Source organism: Sorex fumeus, unplaced genomic scaffold (assembly GCF_029834395.1).
Source record: "Sorex fumeus unplaced genomic scaffold, SorFum_2.1 ptg000265l, whole genome shotgun sequence".
NCBI classification, from domain to species: domain Eukaryota; kingdom Metazoa; phylum Chordata; class Mammalia; order Eulipotyphla; family Soricidae; genus Sorex; species Sorex fumeus.
In genome coordinates this window covers 29,710,366-29,722,386 of record NW_026606322.1, presented here as the reverse complement: position 1 = coordinate 29,722,386, position 12,021 = coordinate 29,710,366, and the positions used below count along the sequence as shown (strand labels likewise).

Genomic DNA, 12,021 nt, shown 5'->3' with positions numbered 1-12,021 from the left:
TCCATAGTTGAAACCTGTCTCATGAGCTGGGGGAGAAGGCAGCTGGGATAGAGAGGAAATCACTAAGTCAATGATGATTGGAGGAATCGTCTGGGATGGGAGATGTGTGCTGAAGCAGATAAAGGACCAAATGTGATAGCCTCTCAGTATCTGTATTGCAAATCACAATGCCCAGAAGTAGAGAGAGAGAGAGTATGGGGGAAACTGTCTGCCATAGAGGCAGGGGGAGAGTTCGAATGGGGGGGAGGGGAGATACTGGGGACAATGGTGGTGGAGAATGTGCACTGGTGGAGGGATGGGTGTTTGATCATTGTATGACTGTAACTCAAACATGAAAGCTTTGTGACTGTATCACACAGTGATTCAATGAAAACAAATAAACAAACACAAGGGATAGTCTTGCTACCTGGGAGCTGTGTGACCTTCAGTGAGTCGCTTTGGAGAGCATCATGCACAAAATAGAGGGAATCACAGCATTTCTGGCAAAGCAGGGTACTGTGAGGACAAGATGGGCTCATGTGAACCACAGCCCCCGTATATCCAAAACCCTACGTAAGTATTTGCTCCCGTTTATTATCAACTGTGCATTCCAGCACCCAAGCTCCAGGCTTATTGACTCACTTTACAAGTTTTGGCTTTTGACTATCCTAATTTAACTCATTAAAGGGGATTTTAATTAAGCAACTTGGGTTGCATGACAAAACAGTTCAAATAAGGAAGGTAAAATTGGAACCAAATCAAAACAAGGCAATGATCTGGGGTAGAGAATCACTCCGTGTCCCCTATCTCAAACCGAGCTAGTCAGCAGTGAGTGAGGGGGGTGCCCTGCAGTCCACTGTTTGATTATTAAAATACTATTATTAGAATAACACTCAGAGTTGTCTGCTATTCGGAGTCAGTACTCTTTGTTTTTCTTCTCGTTGTTTGTTTGGTTTTGCTTTTTGGGTCACGCCTGGTGGTGCTCAAGGACAATATGGGAGATGTTGGGGATCGAACCCAGGTCAGCCTTGTGCAAGGCAAATACCCTCCCCGCTGTGCTATCGCTCTGGCCCAAAGCTCTTTGTTTCTATACGAGGTCCAGGAATAGTGCATCCACCAGCTCCTGCATCCTACCCAGTTTGCTCAGGGTGACATCTGGGCTTCATTCAGAGCAAAGGGCCAGTCAGAGCCAATCAAAAAACCTCAGGCCAGCTTCTCCCCCCACGTTCTCCCCGCCTCTTCCCAGCTGCCACAGCCTAATGTGACAAAGGACCCTCCTGAGGAACTCATGACACACAGTATCTAAGATGAAAACCAACTCTGAAGAATGTGCACACTTCAGTTGTTAGGGTGAAGTTATAAAAGTGATGCAATTTTGAGCCATGAGCTGAGTGCATGCTTTGCACATAGGAGGCCCAGGTTCAATCACCAATGTCACATGGTTCCCACTGCATACTGGGTGGGACTCCTGAGCACTAGGAACAATAGCCCCCCAAACCTGTTGGATGTGCCCCCCACCTGCAGCACTGTCCTCCCGTCGTGCATCGATGTGTTCAAGCGGGCCCAGTAACGTCTCCATTGTGAGACTTGTTACTGTGTTTGGCATATCAAATATGCGGGCGAGATACTCTTGGTAGCTTGCCAAGCTCTCCGAGAGGGGTGGAGGAATTGAACCCGGCTCAGCCTGGCCGGCCATGCGAGGCAAATGCCCTGCCCACTGTGCTATCGCTCCAGCCCCCCACCCTCTCACAAACAATTTAATGTCAGGAACATATCTCAGTGGAAGCACGCAAGCCTTGCCCGTGTAAGACTCTGGTTCCAATCCCCAGCACCACCCCCCCCCACACACACACCCCAGATGTTTTAAGTATTCAAAAATTGTTTTTAGCTACAGGAAAAACAGTTACATTCCACAAATCAAGTTAGAAATAGAGAATTAGCTTTTTAATTTTCACAGTCATGGTCCTCCCGTTGTTCACCGATTTGCTCGAGCGGGCCCAGTAACGTCTCCATCATGAGACTTGTTGTTACTGTGTTTGGCATATCGAATACATCACGGGGAGCTTGCCAGGCTCTGCCGTGCGGGCGAGATACTCTCGGTAGCTTGCCGGGCTCTCCGAGAGGGGCGGAGGAATTGAACTCAGGTCGGCCATGTTGGCCGCTTGTAAGGCAAACGCCCTACCGCTCTGCTATAGTTCCAGCCCTTTAATTTTCAATGACAGAATAACTTAATAAATGACTTCAAAAACATCTCCTTGGGGCTAGGAGATGGTAGAGGGGCCCAGGGGCACACGTTCCATGCAGCTGGCCTTGGTTCATATCCCTGCACCACATGGTACCCCCAAGCATTGAGAGATGCTCCCTAGGATGACCTCAGGAATCCCAGGTACCACAGGGCCCAGGCAGCCCTGTATCCCAGGGGCTTCCTGATCATCACTCTGGAGGACTAGCTCCCCCCCCAACACTCCCCAAAATATCTCATTCTGAAAAGATTCGTTTCTCTTCAAGGCAACTGGTCCTTCATTCCATCCCCAAAAACAGGAGTAAAAGAGAATAACCACAAAAATTAAAGTGACTTTAAGATTTGGCTTGGTTTAGGTAGGGCGCTTGCCTTGTACATAGCCGACCCCGGTTTGATTCCCGGAAACACTGATGACCTTCTGAACCCTATCAGGAGTGATCCCTGAGCACAGAGTCAGGAATAAGCCCTGAGCAATGTAAAGTGTGCCTCCCTCCTCCCAAAAAAAAAGTAAAAAAAGATTTAACTTGGTTTTTCATATTTAAATGAGACATTTGTGTCTACATTAGCCTATTTTGGTTTTGTTTTTGTTTAGATTTTGGGTCACACCCAGTAGTGCTCAGAAATCACTTCTGGAGGGGGTTGGAGGGCCCCTATGATGGGCTGGGGCTCACACTGGGGGTCAGCCACATGTCAGGTCAATGCCTTAAGCCCTGTGCGCACTTTTCATCCACTACATTAAGCTGCTTCCTAATGAGTAACTACAACGCAAAGACATTCAATCTATCAATACTCAACTCAAAAACACTGAAGTCGCTGTCAAATAACGCACTTGAGGCTAGAGCGATAGTACTGCGGGTAGGGCGTCTGCCTTGCATGCGGCCGTACCGGGTTCGATACCCAGCATCCCAAATGATCTCCTGGAGCACAGCCAAGAGTAATTTCCCAACGCAGAGCCAGGAGTAACCCCTGAGCGTCACCAGGTATGACCCAAAAAGAAAAAAAAAGTCAAATAATGCATTTGATACTGTGTTCCACTGAAGAGGTGACCGAGCATAGAACCAGGCTGGTGAGGGAAACACACAAAATTGGAAAGGGGAGGCTGAGAACAATCACACGGGGACTGGAGAGAGCCCCACGTTGGGCCAGAGAGACAGCATTGAGGGGTAAGGCACCCCCATTACAGGTGCCCGAGTCGGTACCCCCCCACCATATACAGTGCCCCAAGCACTGTCAGAAGGAGCCCCCAAGCACTGCTGTCTGGGGATGCGGCCTCAGCCCTCTACACCCCCCAGCCCCCTCCCCACAAAGAAAACCCTAGAGAGAAATATAAACAATGCAGGAGACCAGAAAGGAAACAGGGTGAGACCAATGTGTTTAAGATAACGGCTCCTGTTTTAAAGGTCTATTTCCCTTATCAATATACACAGCTGCCGAACCCGGACCCACCCGGTAACACAACAAAGGCACCAATCAACCCCCTCCCTTCTCCCCCTAAAAATATTGCAGACTGGACAGGGTGGAGGGAGGGGCAGAGGGCTGGGGGCAATCGCTAAAACTGTTGCACAGATCAAGTGACTGGACACTATCAAACCTAAGAGCAAGGAGGAGTGGGCCGGGCACAGAGGGAATGGAAAAAAAATGCCAGGGACACAGAGACTGCACCCACCCGCGCGATGGCTCTGCAGCAGGGTGGGCTGTGGGATGTCTGGTGCTCGGTCTCCCCAGGGACGTGCCTTGGCAAGAAGGAGCCGCATCCCACAAAACTCTCTATGATGCCACACAAGGCAAGAGAACTATGGAAGGGACTGTCTGTGTGTTTGGTTCTTTTCTGGGTCGCACATGGCGATGCTCAGAGATCCACGCCTGGCGGTGCTCAGGGGACCATATGGAATGCTGGGGATCAAACCTGGGTTGGCCGCGTCTGAGGTAAACGCCCCTCCCTGCTGCACTATTACTGCAGCCCTTCGTTTTTTACCTCCTTAATTTTGGCGGGGGTGGGTTGGGGAGGAGGGTCACATGCAACAGTGCTCAGGGATTTTTTTCTCAGCTCTGTGCTCATGATCACTCCTGGCAATGCTCAGGGACTGAACTAGGGGCAGATGCACACAAGGCAAGGGTCTTTTTTTTTTTTTTGGCTTTTTTTTCTTTTTGGGTCATACCTGGCAGTGCTTAGGGTTTACTCCTGGCTCTGCACTCTGGAATTACTCCTGGCGGTGCTCAGGGAACCATATGGAATGCCAGGGATGAACCCCGGTTGGCTGCATGCAAGACAAACGCTCTATCCACTGTGCTATCACTCCCACCCCAAGGAAAGGGTCTTAACCTCCATGCTGTTTCTCCCCCAAGAAACAGTCTTCTAAATTACAAAAAAAAAAAAAATCCTCCAGGGGGTAAGATGCTTGATCTCCAGCATCCCACTGAGTCCCCCCAGCCCTCCAGGAGTAAGTCCTGAACACTGCTGGGTGTCATCCCAACCCCCACCCCACAAATAACAACAACAATAATAATAAAGGGCAGGGGAAGATCATTTCTGGCCATTTCTTGTAAAAAGGTGTGATCGCAGAAGGAGCCTGCACCCCGGTAACGCAAAAGGAGTTGGTCCCCGAAGACGCCCAGTAAGGAAGCAAGGAGTAAGAGGAAGGAAGTTTCAAGGGAGAGAGAAGCAGGAGTGTGTCCTTCAGCGTGACTCCACCCCCTGTTCTCACACAAGGACTCATCAGGGGGAGGTCTGGGCTGCAAAGGCCTCCGAAGCGGCTGCAGCTACGAAGCTGGGCGAAGCTGAGCCGCGAGGCGGGAAGGGCTGTGGGCTCGAGCGTCTCACCTTGCTGCTGTGATCCGTCTCATCAGAGGATTCCAGGTCCGGCCCTTCGCTCTCCTCTGGGGGGGTTTCGGCACTGCTGCTCGGCTCACTGCCCACGCTGTGTCCTGCAGGGTTGGAGGGACAAGAACACATGGGTGAGCACTGAGCGCAACTGCCCCGAGCCAGAGCCAGAAGGGGCGCGCTGTGTGGCATGGGTTAAGCCCTCTCCATTAACTGGGCTAGTAAGGGTTACTGCGAAGGTGCTGCGGATACTTCCAGGATTTGTATTCAACAATGTCATACCTTTTGTTATGTTATTACAGGCAAAATGCATACCAAAATGCAATGTTTAAGGGCTTTTTTCCCCAGATTTTATTTTGCATTTTTTTTTCTGTTTTTCTTTCTTAATGTTTACTTTTTCATTTTACACGAGTTTAAAGAATACATGCACACCTTTATTCATGGCTGCACTTGGTCCAATACAGGAAAACAACCCAAATGCCCAACTACAGATGAATGGATAGGTATGTCATAGCTTTATGGGATGCCCTGCCCCACCCCCACCCACATCATGCATAAGTTGAAGTCCTAACCCCCAACGTGGTGGAATCTGGAGGCGGACTCAAAGACATATTCAGTCCTTATGATGAGTGAGGAGATTGGCTTTTTTTCAAAGGCTGGAAAACTAGCAGTATCTTCAGATATCTTATTCTCATCATGCCCTATATGACCTCTGTGAAGTAAAAGCAAAAAAAAAAAAAAAAAAAAAGATCCAGGGCCAGAGAGATGGTTCAATGGGCAGAGCACATGTTTTGCATTCTTGAGGTCTGGACTTAATTCCCAGTACTGCATGGGCCCCTGAGCACAGAGCCAGAAATACACTCCCACCCCTAGTTTCCTCCCTTCTTTTCCCACCCAACCTATGGCGAGGAGGAGGGTGTGAAGGGAGGCTGGAGACTATGCCTGTGGCCCCAAATCTGAAATAAATAAAGATAAACCACTTTCTTCTGGAACCAGCTATCAAATATAACGAGCATCTGAATCTTCAGGAGAATTATGGTTTGATTTTTCTGGGGTTTTTTTCCTGCCCCCCCCAGTAGCAGTCCTCGAGGGATCACGCAGTAATGGGTGTCAATCTTGGGGTCTCCCGCAAGCAAAACCTAAACTCTAGTACTCAGTCCTATCTCCTTAGTCAGAGGGTTCTGTAAGGCAAATTCAGAATCAACAGCTTTTAAACTGAACCTACATTCTGAATTTCTTTTCATTGTGGCAAGTGCCCTGCCCTTCGGGTGGTGCTCTGCAAACCAGGCTGTGCCTGGGATTGAGCCTGGAGCACAAAAAAGCCAGCACCCCAGGCCGTGAAGTCATCTCCTGGGCCCCAATTCTGCCTTCCTTAGAAGCTGCAATCAGCACGGCAGCCCACGCACCACACAGGGAGTAGCACGTCTCAAGACTTTTAACAACCTCTCAAGGCAGGAGAGAGAGGTAATCAAACCAGTCTGGCGGGGATCTGAGACTCCTCGCAGTCTAACCCGAGGAGACAGAGGGAAAAGAGAGGTGTAAGTTAGAAAGACCTTTCTTTGCCTGATCTCTGGACAAAAAAATGCCTTGTCTGCTAAGAGGCAGTCATAATTACTTCAAGGATGCCCATCCCTGTCAGTGGCTTGCCATCCCTTTCTATTCAAATTCTAAACTGGGTGGAAAATCGGGAGTGGTTTGATCCCTTGGCAATACACTTGCCCCCCTCGCCTTCAACCCCCACTGCCCAGAACTGCCAGGAGCAAGCCCCAAGCAGAGAGTCTGGGCTGGTCTGTAAGCCGACAGGAATAGTCCCCAGCCCCCCTTCACACCCTCCTCCTCGCCATCAGTTGGGTGGGAAAAGACGGGAAGAAACTGGTCTCTAAGGAAGTTTGCAGCCAGAAAGCAGCTTGCTTGCAGTCCGGAGCCTGGGGGTCTGCCCGCTTTCCCCTGTCTTGCTCTAGGACTAGAATTTTCCTTACCTTTAAAAAAAAAGAAAGAAAAACCAGAATATCAGGTTTCATTTTGATTTGCTATTACTGTTTAGGTAATAGGGTTACATGAGTGTTCAAGTTTCTAGTATTGATGTATAAAGTTCTTGCTTGCGCGCGCGCGCGCGCGCGCGCACACACACACACACACACACACACCAGGGAAGGAACAGAGGAAGTGGCTCATGGGACTTCGCTCCCACCCCTCCCCTTTTTGTTGATTGTCAGATACATGCTGTTCCCTCCCTTAGCACCAGGCATGTACTCAAGACCCTCCACGTATGTTCCTGTGCTCACTTCCAGGAAATCTATTCATTCCTACCCACACAGCCTTGCCATTCTCAGGCCTGTCTTCCAGGTCTCCAAGGCTTATAATCAATTGATAAGGTCCATATCCTCGATTTGTTTCTCTCTATGCTGCAGGTAAGTGAGACCATCCCCTATCCACCCTTCTGTGCTTGAGCTGCTTATCTTTTGCTTTTTTTTTTCCCTTTTTGGGTCATACTCGGCGATGCACAGGGGTATTACTCCTGGCTTTGCACTCAGGAATTACTACTGGAGGTGCTCAGGGACCATATGGTGTGCTGGGAATAGAATCTGGGTCGGCTGCGTACAAGGCAAACACCCTACCCACTGTACTATTGCTCCAGCCCCTCTCTTGCCTTTTTTGACATTATATGCACACTCCGTGATGCTGGTGGGCATCAATGGTCCCTTCATCACCTTAACGACAGTCAACAGCCAGGTGGGGTGGAGGAGGGGACAGGACAGACCAATAACCACTGGAACGGAATATTGAGTGAGCAAGAATAAATGTGGACTGTTAGGACAGATGAAGTTATGAAATTTGCTTATGAGTGGATGGTCGTGGAGGGCATCATGCTAAGTGAAATGAGTCAGAAAGAGAGGGACAGACTTAGAATGACTGCACTCCTTTGTGGAATGTAAAATAATATGAGACTGACACCCAAGGACAGAAGAGACGAGGGCCAGGAATACTGCCCCATAGTTGGAAGCCTGTGTCATGAGCTGGGAGAGAAGGGATCACTAAGTCAACGATGGTTGGAGGGACCATTCAGGATCGGAGATGTGTGCTGAAAATAGATAAAAGACCAAACGTGAGAGCCTCTCAGTGTCTGTATTGCAAACCATAAAGCCCAAAAGTAGAGAGAGAGTTTGGGGGAAATTGTCTGCCACAGGGGCAGGGGGAAGGTTGGAAAGGGGGGGTAATACTGGGGACATTGGTGGTGAAGAATGTGCACTGGTGGAGGGATGGATGTTTGATCACTGTATAACTGAAATTCAAACATGAAAGCTTTGTAACTGCACAGCGGGTAGGGCGTTCGCCTTACAAGCGGCCAACGTGGCCGACCCGAGTTCGATTCCTCCGCCCCTCTCGGAGAGCCTGGCAAGCAACCAAGAGTATTCGATATGCCAGACACAGTAACAACAAAGTCTCCAATGGAGACGTTACTGGGCCCGCTCGAGCAAACAATAAAAAATAAATAAATAAATAAATAATGACTGTGGAATTATCTAACCTCTCCCTGAATACATTTCCTTCCTAACGCAAGCCTCAGGCTGGAACTCTCTGTCCCTCTTGGCACTTGCAAGCAGGAACATGGTTTAGTGGAGTTTTTTTGTTTGTTTGTTTGTTTCTTTGCCAGGGGATGGGGGTTATACTCAGCAGTGCTCAGAGATGACTCCTGGCTCGGCATTAAGGATCACACCTGGCTGGGCTCAAGGAACTGTATGAGATGCCGGGGTTTGAACCCAGGTGAGTGGCATGCAAAGCAAAGGCCCCGCCCACTGTACTGTCTCTCTGGCCCCCTGCAACGCAGGAAAGATGGAGTAGAAAGAAGCGTGTGGGTTGCTTCCTACATGGGCAATTAAATAAATAAAATAAAAATACAAGGTAAGGGCGAGGACTATAGTCCAATGCTTAGAACCCTCGTTGGGGCGGGGATGGAGTGATTAAAAAATGTCAGGGGTCACACTCCACATACTTGAGCTGAGCCTCACCCACAAGCGAATCCCCAGAAAACCCAGCTACGCGGGACTTTGTGACTTGAGAACTCTGGGTTCAATGGAACAGGGCACAGGGATCCTCCACCCGTATTCCAGTTTCTGGCAACTCAGCAGTCATGCCCATAAGTCACCTCTGGCTGGCACCTGATAATCTCATCACCAGCCACGATCCATAGTCATGTGTCCTTCTCTCCCAGAAGGGAGCATGACACTCGCCATAACCATGCTGCCGGACCTCGCGCCAGGCTGTTTCACTCGGGCACCCCCCCCCGGGGGGGGGGGGGCGGGTGAGACCCCCTACCTGCCCCAAGGGACCCAGTCCTGGCAGCCCAAACTCAACCGCCATCATGCTCACGGCCGAGCCTCACCCACGAACAAACCTATTCCTGGACCACACGGCCACATTTGCAGCCTGGTGTCTACTCATACCTCACATCACTCATACTCCAAGAGTACCGTACCACATTTGGATGTGGATGCATCTCATCCTCAGCACCAAAATGGGGGAAAAATAAAACAAAAACAAAAACAAAACAAAAAACACCAATCTAAAAAAAAAAATAAAACAGAAAACAGCTATTTGATTCTATGCCTCAAAAGGGTACAAAAGCCGGAAACACAGCACAGGAACTCAGGGTCTTGCCTTGCATGCAGCAGCAGACCCCAGTGCGCTCCCAGACTTCACATCTGGGTTCTGAGCACCCACCTGGAAGTGGCCCAACATGCCATGGTCCCCGCCCCCCCCCAAAAAAAAGCCTTTTTTGGGGGGAGGGGCCACACCCGGTGATACTCAGGGGTTACTCCTGGCTGTGCACTCAGGAATTACTCCTGGCGGTGCTAGGGAGACCATATGGGATGCCAGGGATTGAACCCAGTTCAGCTGCGTGCAAGGCAAACGCCCTCCCCCCTGTACTATCACTCCGCCCTCCAAAGGAGGGTTCTTAAAAGGGTTAGCTTTGCCTCCTATATTAGGAATTATGTTAAATTTAGAAGGACAACAGAAAAAAAAAAAACCTGGAGTGATAGTACAGCAAAAGTTGGGCTTAAGCCAGGTTCGGTCCCCAGCATCTCATATGGTCCACCCCCCCCTACCCCGCCCAGCACCACCAGGAGTAATTCCTGAGCGCAGAGCCAGGAGTGACCCCGAAGCACTGCCAGGTTTAAAACAAAAACTTTTTTGAAAACTTACTAATATCCATTGAAAGGGGGAAGAGGGATTTAGAAATCCGATGCCAAAGAGGGAAGGTAAGAAAAGGAAAATAAGCAAAATGAGAACAAAAGGAGGAAGGAAGAAACAAAACCCAGAAATGCACCTAAATCTAGACTAAATTTAATACTTCAGCTTGATGCGCACAGAAAATAATAATAACAACAACAATAATAATAATACTGCAAGACAAAGTCCCACCCACATGCTGTATGCCAGCCATAGACCTGAACGGAGTGTTGCAGAAGAATACGAGGCAAGAAATGGAAAATTTTATTAGGCAACAGCAAGGAAGCGCTACAAGCCTCAGACAAAATAGACCTAGCTGGGATCTGGAAGATGTGTGTACCAGGAGTCATTAAGCTGACGGTGTTCATTTGCAACAATGACCTTATTTGCAAGAAACTGCGGATACACATTTTGCTCAAGGATTAGCAAGTTATGCAAATAGGCCATCCATGGGGCCACCTCTAAGTGGGGCCCCCAAATACCAAAGACTGTAGCACAGCAAGTAGTTTTGTTGTTGTTGTTGTTGGGAGAGGGGGGCGGGAGCAGGGAGCAGGGTTGAATTAAGTATGTTATGAAAGAGCACAGGCCAATAATAGCAGAGACAGCTTTAGAAAAGAAGTGCCAAGACCAGGGTGCTTTCCCCACCAGAGAGCCGAATGCATTACCAAGTTGCTGGGGTACGAGGCGAGGCAGAATTAGCTCGGAGGCAGGCGGCCAGGAGAGAGCAACCAGAAACAGCCCATCGCAGATGGACATGGGGGACGCAGCAGATGTGGAGAAGGAGCAGGAAAACGTGATCCGTGTAACTAGGACGGGCGATCACACACAGGAGGAAAGTACAGAAAGTTGAACCCTAACTTGCAAAGGAAGGGCACGGGGTGGGGGCAAAAAAATAAATGTCTGGAGCACAAACTCTGCATGAGGCAAGTGTGAAGTGTGGGCTGGATCCCTGACACTGGGTGGACCCCAAAAAACTCCATTGGCTCAAGTGGCTTCTTTTTTTTTTTCTTTTTGGGTCACACCCAGCAATGCTCAGGGGTTACTCCTGGCTCTGCACTCAGGAATCACTCCTGGTGGTGTTCGGGGGAATCATACGGGATGCTGGGAATTGAACCCGGGTTGGTCGCGTGCAAGGCAGACGCCCTACCCTCTGTGCTATCGCTCCAGTCCTGGAAAGTGGCTTCTGAGCATCACTGGGTATGGCCCCACCACAAAAACAAACAAACAAAAACCATTAGTATCTGAAGCACAGCGGTAGGGCGTTCGCCTTACAAGCGGCCAACATGGCCGACCCGAGTTCCATTCCTCCGCCCCTCTCGGAGAGCCCGGCAAGCTACCGAGAGTATTCGATATGCCAGACACAGTAACAACAAAGTCTCCAATGGAGACGTTACTGGGCCCGCTCGAGCAAATCGACGATCAACGGGAGGGCCTTTACCTTTACCTTTACCTTTATCTGAAAGGTGTAAACCAGAATGTGAAGAGCCCACATGATAAACCTTTTCGAAGAATATACAGAAGACAATATTGGTCAGCCCGGGTGGGGGGGAGGAGGGGGATTATTTCTTGTCTTTTTTTTGTTTGTTTTTTGGGTCACATCTGACAATATTCAAGGGTTACTCCCGAGTCTGCACTCAGAAATTACTCCTAGTGGTGCTCGGGGGACCATATGGGATGCTGGGGATCGAACCCAGGTCAGCCATATGCAAGGCAAACACCAAAGGGGGCAGATTCTTAAAACAAGTGT

The 12,021-nt window shown here is 49.5% G+C and overlaps 1 protein-coding gene across 3 annotated transcripts in view; it reads right to left on the bottom strand.

Moving 5' to 3' along the window:
• The window catches only part of TIAM1 (TIAM Rac1 associated GEF 1), a 228,821-nt gene that overhangs the window by 38,545 nt on the left and 178,255 nt on the right, over positions 1–12,021 (bottom strand). For all 3 annotated transcript variants that reach the window (XM_056109264.1, XM_056109265.1, XM_056109266.1), the window contains one exon: positions 5,043–5,146. In XM_056109264.1, coding sequence (XP_055965239.1) covers positions 5,043–5,146 — 104 coding nt within the window. The remainder of the gene's footprint in view (positions 1–5,042; positions 5,147–12,021) is intronic.